This window comes from Anomalospiza imberbis, chromosome 2, assembly GCF_031753505.1.
Source record: "Anomalospiza imberbis isolate Cuckoo-Finch-1a 21T00152 chromosome 2, ASM3175350v1, whole genome shotgun sequence".
NCBI lineage: Eukaryota > Metazoa > Chordata > Aves > Passeriformes > Viduidae > Anomalospiza > Anomalospiza imberbis.
Window position 1 is genome coordinate 52,406,144 of NC_089682.1, and position 18,960 is coordinate 52,425,103.

Below are 18,960 nucleotides of genomic sequence, written 5' to 3' on the forward strand. Positions count from 1 at the left end.
TTCTCTTTCCATCTCCCCACTCTACTAGAAAATGTAAGGAAAGGTTAAATGTAGAAAAAACATCAACACTTCCAATATTTTTTCTAAGATGGAAGACATAAGCTGTAAAAAGTAGGATTTCTCACACTTTCCTTTATCTTACCTATTTCCTTCTTTCAGCTTCTGGCCTGCAGTGTATTGTGGAGGAATTAATAAAATATATGTGCATGAAAAGTTCTCCTAAAGTCTTGCCAAGTTGTTTACAGAAAATCTTCTGTAAATTAAAAACTTTAAAAACTGCACTCTTGTGAAGCTGCTGTTCAGAGTGCTTCCTCAGTATGTGAGAGCACTAAGGTTATATAAGTATTTCAGAAACTATCCAGAAGGAGAGAATAAAACAGATTTGTTCCTTCCTGAGCATGGAAGGAACAAAGGCACAGAAATGTGACAAACAGCAGCAACCACTTTCTTTTTATTACTTCGGCCATTATAACTAATCTGGGAAAGTAGACTCCATTAACTAGTATCTATGTTGGAATGAAACAGAATTAGCTAGAAAAAAACATAAATCCAAATTATTTCTGAAATGCAGGCTGATTAGTTTTAGATCAAAGCCTGTAGATTATAGCTATCTGTTAGAACAGTAGACTGGATATAACTTTGAAGGCCTGTGTGTTCCACTTCCAACTCCCAATTGATCCTTTGATAATCTGGGGGCTTTCAACTGGAAACTCATATATTATGCAGCCATAAAGGGTCAATTTTAAAACCCTGTACACGGGTGGGGGAAATGCAGCACTGTAGTTCACTGGAACACAGCTGATACAGAAGCCAGTCCAAAATCCAAGCTTCCCGGACCTGTAGAAGTGTAAGGACAAACAGCCATGTCTCCAAAACTCAGGAGTCATTAGGAGACAGGTTACTATCAAAAGCCTCTGGCAGAGAACTTCCTTTCTGCCCCACACACCACAGCAAGTTCTGCATTGAGTCCAATGCAGACTGAAGCAGAGAGCTGTTAGAGATGACGCATTCATGGCTGAATTTGAGGAATTACTTGCCACAGAATATCAGAATAACTCCTGGGCTAATATGGGTCATGTTGTACAGCACCATACATTTTCATTATGGATGTAACAGTTTAAAATATTTTGCAGTCAACTACATGAGGAAAAAATGGAAAAGCCACTCAAGTCTGCTACAAACAATGGAAAAATTTTCATGGGAAGTGAAAAGAGAGTACAATAGTGATGTTACAAAGAAAAAAAAGCACTTAGAAGAAACATGCCCGGTACTTTTATTAAATGAAGAAGCAAATAGGTTGGTCTGAATTATTTGGTGCTTGGTCTTTGTAGGTCACAGTGGACTTAACACAGTGTTGCTCCTATTAGGAATGGTGTTACAGATGTGCCCAGGAACCCTGAGAATGATCCCATGGCCTGTTTTGGAGAGTGCTGTACAAACATTCAAGAAGATGGAGTCCCTACCTGGAGGAGATTGTAATTAAAGCATGATTCAAGCACTGGGTGTAACAAACAAATGGAGAATGGGGCACAGTAATGATAGGAAAGTGTAGGTGGATAAACTGGTTATGATGCAGAGCTAGCAGAAATAAACACAGCAAGAAGAAGAATATTTTAGACTGATTAAGAGGAGTAACTGACTCATACAAAACAGCAGTTGGTCCACATAGGACAGTGCTGCATCTCATTTCTGTGGTACTTCACAGTAGCTTTGATAAACAGTCTTCCCTAACACATATGTGGGCATGGGCAGAGCCTTTCTCTTCCTCTCTCAGGTATGTGCCAAAAAAATCTTCTCCTGTCATGAAAGACACCTCATGAGTGTGAGTGTTTGTGAAGTTGCAAGCCCTCCTTTTGTCCCTTAGCACCATCCTAAAATTCTGATCAATCCACCAGTGTTCATGGCCATTTCAAGGGGTGCTGGAGGATGCTCAAAGATTGGTTATTTGTCTGTAGTCCTGACCACGTTCCCATTTGATGTGTTTTCTGCAAGAGTTGTCCTGGCACTTCACTCACACATACTCTTGTCATGCGCCCTCACGGACATCTCTAATGTAAGAAGAGCCCCAAAGCACAGATTCACCTTTGCATCTGTGCTGATGCACAGTTCAGGTTTCTGAGTGGATGCAGAAACAGGATCTGCATTAGCTCTAATCCATGGGTAATATGCAGCTTTGTCTCCACCATGCTTTGCTATGCCAGCAGTGTGGAGGGAACCATTCAGACTGCAGAACCTTGGTGAAGGTGAGTTGGCCCAGCCTCAGTGCAGGTATCCCTGCAGTGCAGGTGTTACATTCAAAATAACCAGCAGAAAATCTGGCATAAATGGAGGTTACAGCTCCTCTAAAAGGCAGAGGTGTCTGTACCCATCTACATGAGACTACCTGCATCTTTATCCTGTACAAACCTGTCTGGATACTGGACTTCGGCATCAGGCTCTCAAGAAACTAATGTGGTGCTGCTGTCAGTATCTATTTCAGAGCTGCTCAACTGTCTTCACACTTAGTTCCAACTCCTTTCCAAGCCAAGTGCAGACACAACCAGTTTCACTGTCTGAAAGAGTACAGCCACCGCCTCTGGAAAGAAAATGGAAACACTTGGTTGCACCTGGTAAAGCTGGTTGTGAGTAAAGCACAAGGCTTCAAAGCACAGTCACCCATGTGCTATTGTCACTTGCAGATGGTCAGCTCTGGACACCCTGCAGCCTCTTGGAAGCTGGAATGAGCATTAGGGGGCAGCAACTCCATTGTGACACTGTTTGGGGCTAAAAGCAGTTGACTTTGGACCTTTGGATCAAAAGGCCAATGTGAAGGCATCCATCCAGATTTGTGAAGAAATTATTTGCTGTATTACTCTGAACTTTGGCACCACATTTCTCCCTCAGTCCAAAAGAGTTTATGTTTGTTAACCTTCATGCTGTCACATGCATCTTTAGTCTCTGAGAATACTGCAGAAATTCTTGCTCTCCTTGTGTATTTTGCAAATAATCTCAACATTCACAGAATTTCATTCCACAGTGTGTAAAAGGCTGTGCAAGACTGTTTTAACTACAGATTTTCAAAAGCCTTGGTGAATTCAATCTAAGATGGCTGCTAAATAAAATTAAAATACTTTGTGTATGTGTTCCAGCTGGGATATAGTTAATTTTCTTCACAGCAGCCTGTATAGTGCTGTGCTTTGGTTTTTTGATTACACCAGCACTGATAACACGTTGTTTTAGCTGGTACTGGCAGTGTTTGCTCAGCACCAAGGCCTTTTCTTTTCCCCACCCTGCCTCACCGGTGAGGAGGCTGGGAGAGGACACAGCTGAGCCAGGGCATTTAATATCCCAGACTGTGTGACACTGTGCTCAGCAGGAAATGCGGGGGAAAGGAGAAGGATGAAGGGGGAATGTTCAGAGTTGTGGTCTTTGTCTTCCCAAGCAACTGTCAGGTGTGTCGAGGCCCAGTTGCCTGGAAGCAGCTGCACATGTGCCTGTTGATGAGAAGTGGCAAATTAATTCCTTATTTTGCCTTACTTGCAAGCGCAGCTTTGATTTGCTTATCAAGCTGCCTTTATATCAACCTCTCTTTTGCTCTTCCAATCCTCTCCCCCAGCCTGCCAGGGGAAAGCCATCAAGTGACTGCCTGCCAGCTGGGGCCAAACTGCTGCAGTCCTTTTTGGTGTCCAATGTGAGACAAGAGGATTTTGAGATAACACCCCTGATCAGAGTGTGCTAGGTAGAATTTATACCTCTTATTGGAAGGGGTTCATACTTTTTGCCTTACTGTATATAAGAGTCTGGCACATTAGTGACTGGCTTGGACTTTTGCTGTTTATTGTAGCACTTATCTTACTCTGCTGTGCAAGGGAACATTTTGTTATCAGCAATGGCCGCATGTCTGAGGTGGCACAGGGCCCAGACATCCCTGCTCTACTGGGCAGGCTGGAACATCACTGGAATGGGGTTAATTCCCATCACAGTTGCCCATAGGGTGTTGTGGCTCAGATTTGTGACGAGGGCAGCATTCACAACACAGGGGTGTTTTAGGTGGCACTGAACAGTGTTTGCACGGTGTCAAGGCCTTTGCTTTTTGCCTCTCTGCCCTGCCAGTGAGTAGGCTGGGCATGGACAAGGGGCTGGGAGGAAATGCAAGCAGGACAGCTGACCCCAGCTAACCAAAGTACTGTTCACTAGTAAAGAGAAGCAGAGTCTTCAACTTGTAAAATTGATGCAGATGGACTGTGTCACACTCCTGCAATCAGTTTTGCAGTTATGTGACTTTACACAGAATTATACATGTGTGTGCATATATATATATATATGTATATATAAAGAACTAATTACTTATTTAGAACATTGAAGATCACTGCCTTCTAAAAAATATTTTCACAGTTATCACATAAAAACTTGGTTCTGCTGAAGTTAGCAAGCATTTATTGCCTGCTTTCCAAGGTAAAACCTCATTCCAAAGTTTACATGTTTTTTTTTTGTGAATATGGTTTGTGTTGCAATTTTATGGTGGTGTCAAACAAAAATAAATTAAGCACAATTACATAATACTAATAAACCAACCTTTAAAGATGAAGCAATTACTCATACTGTTTCACCATTTGAAATTAATTCTAATTGGCACTGAAAATTTTACTTTCCTGTTGCAAACCTTCACTATTACCAGAGCTACTACTGTAGAGACAAATATACAAAATAAAATGTTGATGCCTTTCATGCTACAATATTATCTTTATTTTTCAGTGGAAAATTACAACAGTTTGTGACATAGTAAAAAAAAAATAGAAGAAAATATTTGTTTAGTTTTTACACTCTTTTTACTCCTGTTCTATGCCTTCTCTTCAAAATGCAAGTTCTGTAAGAGAAGGGAATTAAAAACTACTAAAATAAAACTGGCTAACACCATCCAAGGTTCAAAGACAAACTACTTTAAAAATCCAGCCTGCTGAATGGTACCTAGTGTGATAAGTGAAGTGCTGCAAATAAACAATTTACAGGATGGAAGTCCAGAACACTCTGAAAACTTAGCTAAAATTCTGCTGGAATAATAAGTTCATGGACTGTGTATCTATTTTCAGATGTAGTCATCCTGGGAAAAAAATCCATGTAAAATCTATGCACAAGAGTATTTCCATTAGTGAAAACACTGTTAAATTTTAAGAGAAGATGCAGCTGTTTCTGTAACCCAGTTTCATCTAATCCTCCTCTGCCACCCCCAGGCTGTACTGTCACTGAACAGCTGCAGTTCTCAAAGCTTTCCTCATCAAGGGAGCTCCCTGTCCCAACAGTCTAAAAGTGTATATGGGACTGAGCATCAGGAGTTCTGAATTCTCGTTTTGGTTCTCCCACTGCTGTTCCATGACCTGCCAGGTTAAATCACTTCCCTACTCATTTCTGGGATGGAAAGGCACAACTGACTCCCTTTTCCCTTTCCAGGGCACTGAAGATGAATTCTGTGAAATCCACATCATTCAGGTGTGCTGGGTATAAAAGAACCAAACCCAACAATGCCAGCACCCATTCTCTGAGAAGGGGTTGCGCATACCTCAATGCTGAGACATGTCCTGCCTTTGCCACAGTGCAGATGAAAAACGTGGAGGACAGGCCACCCCTACAATCATTTCTCACCAAGGCACTGCTGGAACGCAGCACCACAGCTCCAGATCAGCACTGGTTTTCCCTCTCAGCCTTATGTATGAAGAACATCCACCTGCTATAGCTTTCTATTCCTCATCTGTGCTGCAAAAGCATTACAAAATGGAGATAGTCAGGCCTCAGGATCAAGGCCAGAGTCTCCATTCCTAGGGATTTAGGACTTAAAATTAAGTAAAAAGTTAAGACAGAGTACTGGTTATAATGAAGAAGTGATAATACTAATCAGAAGGGACTACTATTTCTTCCAGCGAAAAGAAGCTGAAAAGGGCTTTCCCCAGGGAAAAGAATCTGTTTTCTAAAGTGTGTATTTATAGGAATGAAACACCAGCCAGACAAATCTCTCAATCCTGCTGGTAAAACATTATGTTCCTTTGACAAAGCACACATCCAAACTACTAAGTGTGACTGTTTTAAGGGCTTCTTAACAAACAGGTTGTTCTGCATGGTGACTGCTGGCAGGTTAAGAGCTCCCAGACTCATCAGTCCTTTTCACAGCCAGACCCCCACCAAAATCACAGCCATAGAGTTCTACCCGAAGGGCAATCCCACGGTACCATGTTTTTGGAACAATGCGGATAAACCTGGACAGGATGGGTGGGTTAAAAAAATTCTTGACGTGCCCATTGCTGTTTGCATTACCCAAGAAAACCTGCAAATACACAAACACAATTAGTTAGAAGGTGGCATTTCAAAAAAAATCCTGCATTTTCTCTTTACAAAATTTCCAAGCCGTTGCATTAGTCACACCCAGGGTAGAGGGACTGGCTTATTTCTGGTTTTAAACAAGACCACAACAAGTGTCTTCCTAACGTGCTGGGTTAAAAGTAGTAGCAATAGCTGAGTCTGAATGGATTAAACAGCCTCTGTTTCCATCCACACCAGAAAATTTACCATTATAATTTCTAATGGACCAAACCCCCAAACCCCCCTTATTTCACCACTGCTAATGGCCCTTGTGTGTTAGGTTGGTGTAAGGTAATACAGGAAAAAATACAAAGTACTCTGTCTGCTCTGTGGGTACCTGAAGTTCCCCAAGCTCTGCTATAGCAATACTGCTTACTAACATTAATTTCACTTAAAAAATCAGGGCAGAAATAAAAAAAAACCTGAAAGAGGCCCTAGGGAATCCATTATTCACTCAAATTAAATGTCCTTGTGCATTCAAACTAAATGTTCTCCTTTACAAACAGTGTCAGCTCCTTTTATCACAATGTTGGCTGCATTCTCTGCAGATACAGCATTCATTCCTTTTATTATGATTAATCATGATCACTAAAATCAGATGGATACTGTGACATTATCTGTAGTAACCCCAGCTCCCTAGCACTTTAGAGTCCAGTGAGAATATCAATTTGGCTGGGCATTCTGCCTTTGAGCCTTGACAGTGTCCAGCACCTAAAACCAAACAATTCAATTCAATTCAATTCAATTCAATTCAATTCAATTCAATTCAATTCAATTCAATTCAATTCAATTCAATTCAATTCAAAACAACAAAACAATTCCATTGCCTGGGCTGACAGTGATACCTTTGGCATTGAGCTTGAACCCTCTGTGTAGGATTTCCACTCCGAACCTTCGTTGCTGTACAGAATAACATAGGTTTTCACAAAGTTTTCAGCTGACATGGATGTGACCCCCTGTGTAGCAATAGCAGTGATCTTCTTTACTGTGAGGAGATCAATTTGCAGCCACTGTTGGTTGTTGTTAAACTACAATCAATATGAAAGTTTTGTGTATTAGCAAACATGTAAATGACTGTATTTGCTTAAGTGAAAAATCTTGTTTACAGGTAGTTAAAACTGTATCAAAATGCATCAAAACTGTATCAAAGAAGTCCAGAGGAGTAAAGGTGAGGCAAGTCACAAGCATTCTTAGTGACCTATATAATTACTTCATCACTGCAGGTAGTGTATTTGGAGTCTGAAGATTTATGCTTTAATTTCCAATACATAATGAAATACAACAGAGATTTACCTCCAGTGTTAAAACCCAATACTTAATACTAATAGCAAATGCTTATGCAAAAGAGCAGCTTCCAGCAAATCTCAAGGTGCTTTGTGAAGAAATGCAGCTCCATTTCAAAGACACAGAAGCTCACATGCCTTGCTGAAGGTCACCCACCTCCAGATCCTCTAGGCTGCACTGCCTATAAGCCAACCCAGAATGGGTTTCTTTAACCCCTTAGAGATAAATATTCAAATTGCATTCATCTCCTGAAATTAAACAGGCTATTCCCACAGGGAAGTTCTGCAGACTGTTGCCCAGAGGAGACCATCCATCTCTCAAAGTATGTCACTACTGTTGCCAGAAGCTCAACAACTTTTCTGCTGAAGAGTTGAGTGGTGCTCTTCCCAAAGGATGGCTGTGAAGTGACCCTATCACACTCAGCACTGGACAGAGTGTGCAGGAAGCACCATAACCACACAGGCAGCACCAATTTATTAACCAGCTGTCCCTGCTGCCTTCCCTGTTGTTCTCTTGTTACCTTGGCTCGCCAGGCATTCATCTTTCCATTCTGATTGAGACGAGCAAGTGAAGCATCCCATGTGTTAAACCAGGATGTCTTAGCAGATGAGGCTGTTATCTGGGTATTCTTGATCTCTCCACTTTCCATTCCAAGTGGCAAAGAGCAGCCTGTTGAGAGGAGCACTGTGTCATCTCCAGTACACCCAAGTAGCCACAGCAAAAGCAACAATGTTGGAATGGAGAAGACCCACAGTTTCAGCTTCATTTAAAGTATTAGGTAAAAAATTTGTCAGAGTGGAAGCAGTTGACCAATTCTTACCATCTACTTCACAGCCCAGAAGCTCCATGCGAAGAGTAGGCCTGTTGTAGACCTCGGTGGGGTAGAGTCTGATGTACCTAGCAATAATAGGGGGATCAATGATGTTCTCTTTTACCTCATAGGCATTGGAATTACCTTCAAAAATCTGTTTAAAAGAAAAACAGAAAAAACCCACACATACTTAATTTAATGCAAACACAAGTTTGGATGCTGAAAGCCTGCTCTTTTGCAAATGTAGTCTTTTTTGTGCCCTTAGCCCCATCCACAGTGATAGCACAGCCTATGCTGCAGGGCCACTTGAAATATCTCATGGTCCCATCTTAGCATATGTGGAAGTGTCTGAAGGCCTCAGTTTAAATAAGCAACCTTTTTTTATCTAAGTCTATAAAAATACATGAGCAAAGAGGCAAAAGGAGAGGTAAAAGACAACAGGCTCGGAGTTGTACCACACAAACCTCAGTGTAAATTGAAGGGAGCTGTAAGAGGTAGGGCTGGAGCTGGGTGTAAGATGAACCTCTTTCAGTGTACAACCACACTCACCACACAGCCCTTCTGCAGGCAAATCTGACAGTGCAACATTCAGCTGCTGGGACAGATCAAAGCAAGGGATAAGAAGCAGAATCTAATCCCAAATGAGGTAAGGGCTTGATTTTTAGTTCAGCTTCCTGCTTCCTTCAAAATCTGCCATGGGCTTAGGAAATCATAGCAGGGAGAGATGCCTGTGAGAAAGCCAGACTCCACACAGTCAAGGTCACAAGGCCAACCCAAACCCAAGTCCAGGTAGTGCCTCACCTTACAATTTGTCTTCTAGTCTGAATTTCATTAGTTTGGTAAATGCCCTTTGGGGCTTCAAGCTGTACCTATTAGGGCTACAAAAGCCATAATTTTTTCCACTCTTTCTTAACATTAAATAAGACTCACTGCATCACTCAGTGATGCTGCCTAGGTTGTTGCAACCCCCACGGCACAGACAGACCTTTCCTGTTGGTGAGCTGTCTCCTTTGAAGGTGTTCCATGTCCGTTTGTCTTTGCTGTAAACAAGAAAATACTTCTGGATGTACAAGGACTTAAAAAACTGCTTGGCTCCCTGTGTCTGTATCCCAGTGAGCAAAACTTGTCTTCGAAAATCCACCTAGGAGCAGCAAAGAGTGTTTATAAAGTCAATAATGCACAGCAAAACCCATATAATTCTTCGGCATTTTAATATGCACAACACTAACATTCTCTAAAGGAATAATAGATACCAGAGTATCTATCAGAGATTGATCAAATTAATGCTCTCTCATTTCATTTGTGTTTTTGTGTGTGCATTTAATTTCAGAGGCCATTTTACAGGGTTCAGCACTGCACCACAAAGGCACCTCAAAAGTATCTGTGTGTCTGTGTCAGGCACAACTCTCCCCCTGCCCCATTTTACAGATAAGTCAAGGAGGACAGAGAAATTAAAGGCTCACACTTTTAGAAGCCACCTCTAATTTTGGATACGTAGGTTGCAGAAAGGCATATGACATTCTGAAGTGCTGAAAAGCCACCACTCCTGCTGATACCATAAGTAAGCACTTAGCACATAAAAACAAATCTGGAAGGTGTGCCTGTCAGCAGTGAAACTCATTCTTTGGGACATGCCCTCCATACCTCTGCACGCTTCCCTGCAGTAACCTCAGCTTTTCACCACCACAGCCCCCTGTTAAATTCTTTCTCTTCCCAATGTTATTTCCAGTTTCACATCAGATCTTCCAATCTTCTCCCCATACATCACCTCCACTAACTTGCCAGTATGTCAAATGTTACCAAGTCAAACACAACAGCCACCTGCTGAACTTGAGCCTCTCTTATCTTCCAACCAATTTTAATGAGATTTATAAGAAATCAACTATTCTCCCCAAGCTTGGGTGCAAACTGGCGATGTAGTGCAAAAGTCATTGGGATGGCAGAAAAACACAGAAGTGAGGTGACTGAATGATAGAGAGCTTGAAGTCATAATTATAAACTTAGTTTCCCTGTGAAGACAACTGAGCTCTGTCAAGTGGGACAGCAGCATACAAATCAAGCAAAAAACTATCTGAATCTGGGCTTGAGGATATCACACTTTAAATGATCACTTAACAAACACATACATATTAATATGTACTGTTAGGCAGACAAAGGAAAAATAAAGTAGCAGAAAGAATGACTCCATTTACCTACAAAATGGTTACAATCTAAATTGTGAGGGTAACTGTCCAGTCAACGAGCCTCAGCAGCAGCAGAGACTGGATTACCCCAGGGAAGAAGAACAGTGCATGGCATCAACAATCTTGCCACATCTTTTCAGTCTTCCCCAACAGTCTTCTCAGTGACAAGAGCAGCTTGACCTTCTAAAATAAGCTGTAGGAAAATCATAACTCAATGATGTTGTACCTTACCTGGATCCAAGGGAGTTCTTCCTCCACTGTAGTACTCCAAGCATTGTATGTTCCATAATTATTTAATCGGGCTAACTTAGGTTCCCAATAGTCTAGACAGAAAATATGAATAAAGCAAAAATTTTAAGAGGCACTGAAAAAACATAAACTAAGGCTGTTATTAGCTTTGAGTGCATCATTTCCCACCCCCCACCCAAAGAATAATAATAAAAAAAAAAAAAACCAAAAACTAAAAATACAAACTAGACTCTAAAACCATAATCTAGGATAATTTGGACATGGTCAGCAACTGAAAGTCATCTGTACCCTGCAAAGCTTTAAAGTTGGCAAAATGACAAAAATAATAATCTTTTATGTAATATACTGTCTGTTAATTTGGAACCAGGATCTAGAGTTTGCTAAACAAGTTTTGGCTCCAGCAGGATCAGACACAAAATGTGCTCTACATTCATGGAAGAGAGCTCCCTGCTGCATAACAAGGTTTCCAAGTTAAACACTGGTATAGAATATATATTACAAAACAGTTTTCAAGCCTTTATAATATTCTATGGGGAAACAAAGAAAGAAAATAAAATCCACAAAAAAATAGGTTTTATGAAATAATTAATTTATTTTTTTATTTCAAGGGAAAGGATGGGCATTCCTGCATGTGTGTGTAACCTGCACACCTTGATTTGACACTGTCCATGTAAAATTCTAAGAAAATTCTCTAAGTAATGATCCCACTTTTGTACCACAGATAAACTTGACAAATTAAAGACTCTGTAATTGCTTTGGATTCCAGGGTTCCCAGGTCTTTTATAACAGATATATTTTGTCCTTTCACATCTCATACCACATGCAAATCTCAAAAGCTTTTTGAATGCTTAGTGTTATTTTCAAGCAGGGAATCCAAGGGACAAAAAGAATGCTAGATTTGTTCCTGATCACCCAGCTGGCCACAGACAGAGCACTCCCTGACTCTCAAGCTTGTGTCACTGATAGCAGACCTGTGACACTTAAAATACAATGATAATGGCTACCTAACAGAGCTCCCAGTCTCTGCTTGCAGCACTGGAGAGACTTTTAGCCTGACAGCTGATTCACTGCTGAACTGATCTTGAAAGACACTCGAGAAGCCAAAAGAAGATGGAACTGCAACACTTTGCTGGGGGTGTTCAGGGACCTTTTCAGGGATAAACTCACCTATGTGATGTGAAGCATCGATCTGTGAATCAAGTATAACTCCACTTGCCAGGCCCATTGGAATCCTGCACTCTGAAGGGAGCACAGTAAGTTTATTGTTAAAGAAAATGAGGGCTGTTCCAATATATATTCTGGTGAAATCTAAGACAACATCACTCAGGACAATAGTGTAATTCTAGTACACTATTAATTATAATAATTGTTATTATTATTACCTAGTAATTCTATAATATCACTCTCTTCCCAGAGAAGTCTAAATTAATCTCTGCAATTTCTCTCAACACATTAATCAACTGGTCACTGTAGGGAAATCTCAAATTCAAAGCTAGCATGCTAAAGGAATAAAGGTAGTGTGCTAAATAATTCAAAGCTAGCATTGTTGGAAGCTAAACATTTTTTCTTCTAGAACAAATTTACAGTAACCACACCACCATGTCCTTAAATGTGGATAATTTCCCAATTTTTTTTTGCAGAACAATCTCCCAAATTGATTTCTAGTGATCCTGAAAGGGTAGAGAAGACTTCATAGCTTGACTTTCCCAGCCAAAAACCCCTGTAGTTCATACCTTTCTCTATAACCAAATAGGATGTCTGCATTCCTGCTTGCTGGTATTCCCCCACTTCAGTATCTAAAAGCCACCAGCCAGGTCTCTGTGGCTTCATTTCAATTGTTCTAAATGAGCCTTGAAAAAAGGAAATGAAATGTATCAGAAACATTGGCATTACAAGGCTGATGTCAGTGAGGGTGAATTTTAAACCAAAGACCTTCCTATGACCTAATCCAGAAAATTTAAATACACATTGCAACAAGAGCAGTAACTTCCACCAACTCAGTGATTTTTTTTTTTCTTAGCAAGCTAGTTCTAGCTGGAGACTGAGATTAGAATCAAGTAGCCAGATCATATCCTAACCTTTGCTGATGATGCAAAGTACAAAACCTTGGCTGCCTGTACATTACAACAGATATCTGCATGTTAACTACAGTGCTGAGCAGTCTAATGGACAGTGTTTATTACATAATGCAGGGATGTTAAGTCTGTGATGCTGGTTATGATTCTTACTCCTGCTGTGCCAATGTTTTGTTCCAGTAATGAAAAGGATGGGTGTAAAGAAGCCAAAAGTAGAAGTGGGAAAATTAGAAGTATGGGCCCTCCCCTCACTTTCTGCATGCCCCAGGAGTGCCAAGGATTGAGCAGGAAGCAGATATGGTTTCAGTTGCTTGATGCACTTTTTAGAAAGCACAGGACATGTTCTCATTGCTTTTCTTATGTTCCTAGTTGCTGCAGACAATTCTTCAGGTAATTCCAGCTAATTCTGGTTCCCATTTAAACAAAAATATGTAGATTTCACAGTGAAAAGCACTACCTTAAAAATGAAATAAAATAGTGAATTAACTACCTCTAATGTTCACTAAAACTCCTAGTATTCCAAGCCAGTCTCATTACTTTGATCTCCTTGTTGTTTTTATTTTCCTTGAACTCTTGTAGCTGGCAATACAGGCTTCATAAGTGCTATTATTGCACACTGGCACTGCTGACAGTGATGAGGCAAAGGACTTCATCCTGCAGTCTAATGAATACTTACAGCCTATTTCTCCCTGGGGAAAGAATAAGAATTCTCCTAGGGCTCACTGTTGCTCTTTCTGTTCTGTATCACTTACCCGGATATTAAAACCCCCAACTCTCACCATATGGAGACCTTTAAATTGGTGTGATAATGACAGACTGCAGAGGTCACCCCTTAGAACTTACTCTGCTCTGATGCTTACCTGGGAGCAGAGTGTATGTACCAAGCTGATGCTCTGGCTCTCCTTGTTCTATGAAAGTCTGTCCATGAAAATGAACAACATGAATGTCTTTTGGCCCACCCATATTCAGCAAGTGCCATCGGACTGTTTCACCTTCATACATCCTCAAGCCTTGCAAATTGTACGTAATCCCATTAATGGCTGAAAAAAAAGATTGTTAGTCAGGAATACTGCTCACAAAACTGGTCTCAAAGTGCTAGAAAGTAATTATTGAAATTAGCAAAATATTTAATGAAGCAATGTGCTTGGGAAAACCATACTTTTTTCAAATTTAAAGTGCAACACATTTTACGGTCTATGTACATCAATACAGAAAATCCAGGGACCTCACCAGAAGATTTGAGCTTGGTAGCAACATGGCAGCCAGGAGAACAAAAAGATTTAAATATAAGATGGGAATATCAGGCCCAAAAGAAAGGACAGCTATCCAAAACTCTTTCTGCAGCTCCCATTTCCACAGGCACACTGTCACAACTGACATACCTCTATATCCACAGAGAGGTGTATGAAGATCTGTTCTACAGTTGCTTCAAAATCCTCATTAGAACTACCTGGTTTGTCAAATTATTAAGATATCTTTAAATTTCTTGCAAGAAGTTGTCGGGAGTCTTATTGCAAAGAAGACTTTTTTGGTTTTTGCTTTTTTTTTCTTTTAGTATGGGGGAAATATGTATGTGAATGCAATAGAGAAGTTTTCTGTTGAAAGTTTCAGTCTAATATGTCCTTTCTTCAGTTTAATAGCAAATTTCCCATCATTGCTAATTTTTATATGTAAACCCATGACTACTATGCGTACAATGGATAACAACAAAAAAATTCACATAACTAATGTGTGGGATTTATGCATGTTGAAAAGGACTGTGAGCTGAGATACTTCCCCTGACACCTTTCCCTCTACCCCAATAAACTGCATATTTGGCAAAATGAAATAAGTACCATAGAATTTATGGCATTGCTGCATTTCTTGTGTCTTCTCATTACAAGGCCTTCCAGAATGTTTGTCGAAGTACCAGCTTTTCTCTTCATCAAAGAGCATAAAAAGCAAGAAAAAGTCTCGGGTATATGTCCTGCTGCCGTTTGATTTGCTGAAGGCTCCTTTTTCACAGATCAGTATTGGCCCAATCAAACCAGACTGAATGTCTTTCTCCTAGAAAGTAATAAATTCATGTTTAGAGGTAAAAGTGGATTTCCCAAAAGATGTTAAAAAAACCCTATAGCATTCTGCAGGAATGCATCAGCCCCTAAAAATCTAAAGTAAGTCCCAGAAGTACTGCTTCCTTCTATCTTTACTCTCCCCTGCTCACTCTACCAGAGTTGGCCAGTTCAAATTCTTCCATACCTTATGTCCTGCTTTAGCTGAGTGCAAGAGATTAAACATCAGATGGGAACATCAAGCCCAAAAGTAAAGGACAGCTATCAAAAAACATGTTCTGCAGCTTGCACTTCTACAGCCATGCATCATTTGGAGATATTCAAAACCCAGCTGAACATTGGTCCTGGACAAACTACTCCAGCCAACCCTGCTCGAGTTGCAGTGGTGGACTGAATGATCTCTGGTGTTGCCTACCAACATAAGTGTTTCTATGATTCTGTGATCAACCCCAGCAACACCATCACTTCTATTTTCATTTTCTTACCAGGTTTAAATCAGAGTAGTAGATCCAGGACCGACAAGCTGCTCCTGACTGCACAGGGCCCGATCGCTGGCTTGCGTACCATACATATATGTAGCTGTTATTTGGCTGAACTTCATCTTCCTTAAACCAAGCAGTAGATTCATCATCATAAATGCTTCCCTCAGAGGACTTTTCATAGAGGACTCCATGGGCATGGAGGGAATATGGTCTGGATGCCAGATTCTTAAAATGAACCTAAAAAACCCAAAATAGATTATGTTCAGCAAACTCAGGTCTAAACCAAAGTCCCCACACACTGCATCCCCATGACCTCAAACCAGGTAAAGATTTGCATAAAGATTACAGACTATGTTGTACATGGAAAAGCCAGCAGAGAGCTTTTGACATCTCCATGTAGTCTCCACCTTTGAAGCAGGTAGTTAATGAAAAATCTGAAAGCACGCATCTAGCTCCCTGTCTTCCACCAAGTCGAGGCTCCCAGGGCATTTACTACTGCCCCTCATACCTGAAGCTGCTTAGTTACTGCCAGCAGGGAAATGGGGAGTTTCTACCTCTTAGCTTTGCTGTAGTTGTTACGATACAGAAACTCTAAACCTCTATATGTATCATTCTTGCTGAAATCAGTGCTTCCCACTTGTCCCAGAGAAACACCAGGATAGTGGGATTATATATTTACCTCTCCTTAGAGAATAATGCTCCCAAGCTACAAAATCTTTTTCTTCTCTTACTCATGATTTAAACATAGCTTGGTGAGTTTGTGTTGCACACCACTCCTACTGAAATAAGCAGAAAGCACTGAGATCTATTCTCTTTATCTGAGTCCATCCCTGTGTGTTGGAAGACTGGATGAAGAAGGATGAGAGAAGGGAAATTTTACAGCACTACGCTTCCTAATGCAAAGATACTACAGTATCACCAGGGATATGGTTCCTCTTCATCCTCGTTGACAGTTCTAATAAAATCCTGCACATTTACACAGCAAAATTTTTTAGAGGAAATTATCTATTTTCCCAAAAAGTTTATATTAATCTTGAACACATATGTACTAATTTCTGAGTTTAGAAAACTCATTTTTCATTAACATTAAACCTAAATCTTATTTTACAGTAGATCAATAACCAGTATTTAATGTTGGGAAACATAAGAAAGAAAACCAGAATTTAATTTGCTGTGGACAGGAGAGAAAAAAGGTGTTTCAGAGAAACACATCACAGTGTTTACAAGTTCACAGTGCCATTTCTAGCTTTGAAAACTGTTTCCCCTTCATCATCTTTTAAAAATTTGTGGTATTTTTAGATCCATTCTGTCACACTCCAAGATCACTGTAAGAATCTTACCCTGCACACTCAATCAAAACATTGACCTACTAGGATAACATCGTCCACTTCAGCCCGAATAACTGGTCCCAGGATGCCAAGATGTTCTGTATATTCATCTTCATCCTGAAGAGTTGAAAAGGTACTGTCTGTATAGCTCTGGAAAATCACCTTACGTCTGTGGCCATCTTTACAGGTTTTGTCATTCCTCATTGCACTGAAAGGAAAACCCCAATTAAGATCCCACACAAGGAATCAGAAATAATAGCTTTGATGAAACCTGAGAACTCATACAGCAGAAATATTTTAGAATTCTGTGAATAGAAAGAATAAACACTCAAACGCCTTCAAAGTGTGTCAGGGAAGGTTTAGATTGGATATTAGCAAAACATTCTTTACCAAAAGGGTTGCCCAGGGAAGTGGTTGAGTCTTGGTCCCTGGAAGTGTTTAGAAGATATGTGGATGTGGTTTTGAGAGACATGGTTTAGTGCTGAACCTGGCACTGCTGGGTTAAAGGTTGGACTCAATGGTCTTAAAGGTGTTTTCCAACCTTCTGTGAATCTACAAAATGAGTGTCAGATGCTGAATATCACAGCTTGCAATGTTTAAGCAGTTCAAGTTCTACAGTTGGATAAGAGATGCCTCAACCATTTGGTAAACTATCCCTGAAAAACTCCAACAAGTCTCTCAAAATCTATCTGAGCTCTATTTTCCTTTTATTCCTAGCCTTAATAATCTTAATTGGAGCTTGGCTGAGTGTAGTGAGCCTATCACCTACACCGTACTGTCTCTCAGATCTTTACATCTGATAATACCTGCAGTTTGCATCACAGAGCCGGTGTGGTAAAATAAGCTTTTAGGCATTCAAACTGTTGTTCAGATCTTAAATAGAAGTGTTGAAATGCTATTAAAATTACCTACAAATCTTGCTTTATTATCAATTCTGCAAAATCAAAAAATTTAATGTAAGTTACATAGAAGAAAGGCTGGGTTTTAGCTCTTCAACACACTGAGACAGGATATGCCATGGGCTCTGTTAAATTCACTGGAACTAGGCAGCTCACACCAGCTGAGGATGAACACCTCTGGAGAGACCTATATAGGTGTCTAAGCATAAAAAAGTTCTTGATTTTGCAAGTGCCCAAAGAAACTGTCTTGTTTCTGCTATTTTTGCAAGTGCCATTTATATGGACTGAGAGGAAGCAGGAGTAAATAATTAAAAAGTTTTATTTTTATTTCCATCAAATGAAATGGGAACTCAGTTTGAGAAAAAAAAATCTGTGTTTGGAGATTCAATTTACATAATGAAAATATTCTTGCTCCTGTTTTGGCTTCTTTTGATAAAAATCCAAAGTTGTGCAAATTTTGGTTCAGCTTTTTGACAAGGAATTCTATGCCTTGTTGGGTGAGCACTGATCCCAACCTGTATCAATTAAGAGAGTGAATTTTTAGTACACTGTTTCTCTCAGTATATTCTCACATATTCTTTGCTGTGGCACAGTAGCCAGTTTTGCCTGTCAAAATGTAAGAAAATCCCTCAACATCAGGATTTGTGATCCAGTCACCTGATTTCTCTAAACAGCAGGAGCAACAATAATACTTTATTCAGCTTTGTTTTTACTCTTAATATAAGGCAGTCACCAGTGTGGTTAAAAACCTTGCAGCTTTCATATACTTTTTAATACTGCAGCCTTGTGAAGTTGGAAAGTGCTCCTATCCCATTTTCCAGCAGAGAACTGAGACACCAGAACCTGATAGTGCTAGAAACTGATTTCATCTGCTTATAAGCACATCCCATTCTAGATTCCATCAGTTAGTCCATTAAATTCCAGGAAAGACTTTGCGCAAGGAGGTCTCTGTCCTGTGTACACGTACTAAGAACTGAAGCACAAAATAAAACATTCAAGTATAACAAAACAAGCTGCAAGATTACCTCTTATAAAACTCACAGTGAGTTTTATAACTGATGTATTAAAGACTATTACTAGTGAGTCTACAAAAGGGGGTTAAGAAAAAAAAAAAGAGTTCTTAGCTGTGTTGTGCTTGATTATAGTGATCTCACTCTGACATTTCTAAGGGATTTGAGTCTCCTGTGGAAAATTCTTATGGTTCTGCCACTGAAATGTCAGAAATCAGATGGCACATTACAGATGCTTTTAAGTTTATCAGCATGTGA

The 18,960-nt window shown here is 40.1% G+C and overlaps 1 protein-coding gene across 1 annotated transcript in view; it reads right to left on the reverse strand.

The window, feature by feature from the left end:
- Nucleotides 1-5,920: 5,920 nt before the first annotated feature.
- Nucleotides 5,921-18,960, reverse strand: part of F5 (coagulation factor V) — a 32,902-nt gene continuing 19,862 nt past the window's right edge. Inside the window, exons 14-25 of the mRNA XM_068181041.1 lie at nucleotides 16,836-17,001; nucleotides 15,469-15,702; nucleotides 14,768-14,978; nucleotides 13,793-13,972; nucleotides 12,591-12,707; nucleotides 12,025-12,096; nucleotides 10,840-10,931; nucleotides 9,411-9,566; nucleotides 8,435-8,579; nucleotides 8,135-8,283; nucleotides 7,176-7,358; nucleotides 5,921-6,295 (exon numbers count right to left, since the gene is read on the reverse strand). Of these exons, the coding sequence (XP_068037142.1) occupies nucleotides 6,107-6,295; nucleotides 7,176-7,358; nucleotides 8,135-8,283; nucleotides 8,435-8,579; nucleotides 9,411-9,566; nucleotides 10,840-10,931; nucleotides 12,025-12,096; nucleotides 12,591-12,707; nucleotides 13,793-13,972; nucleotides 14,768-14,978; nucleotides 15,469-15,702; nucleotides 16,836-17,001 (1,894 nt within the window). The 3' untranslated portion in view covers nucleotides 5,921-6,106. The remainder of the gene's footprint in view (nucleotides 6,296-7,175; nucleotides 7,359-8,134; nucleotides 8,284-8,434; nucleotides 8,580-9,410; nucleotides 9,567-10,839; nucleotides 10,932-12,024; nucleotides 12,097-12,590; nucleotides 12,708-13,792; nucleotides 13,973-14,767; nucleotides 14,979-15,468; nucleotides 15,703-16,835; nucleotides 17,002-18,960) is intronic.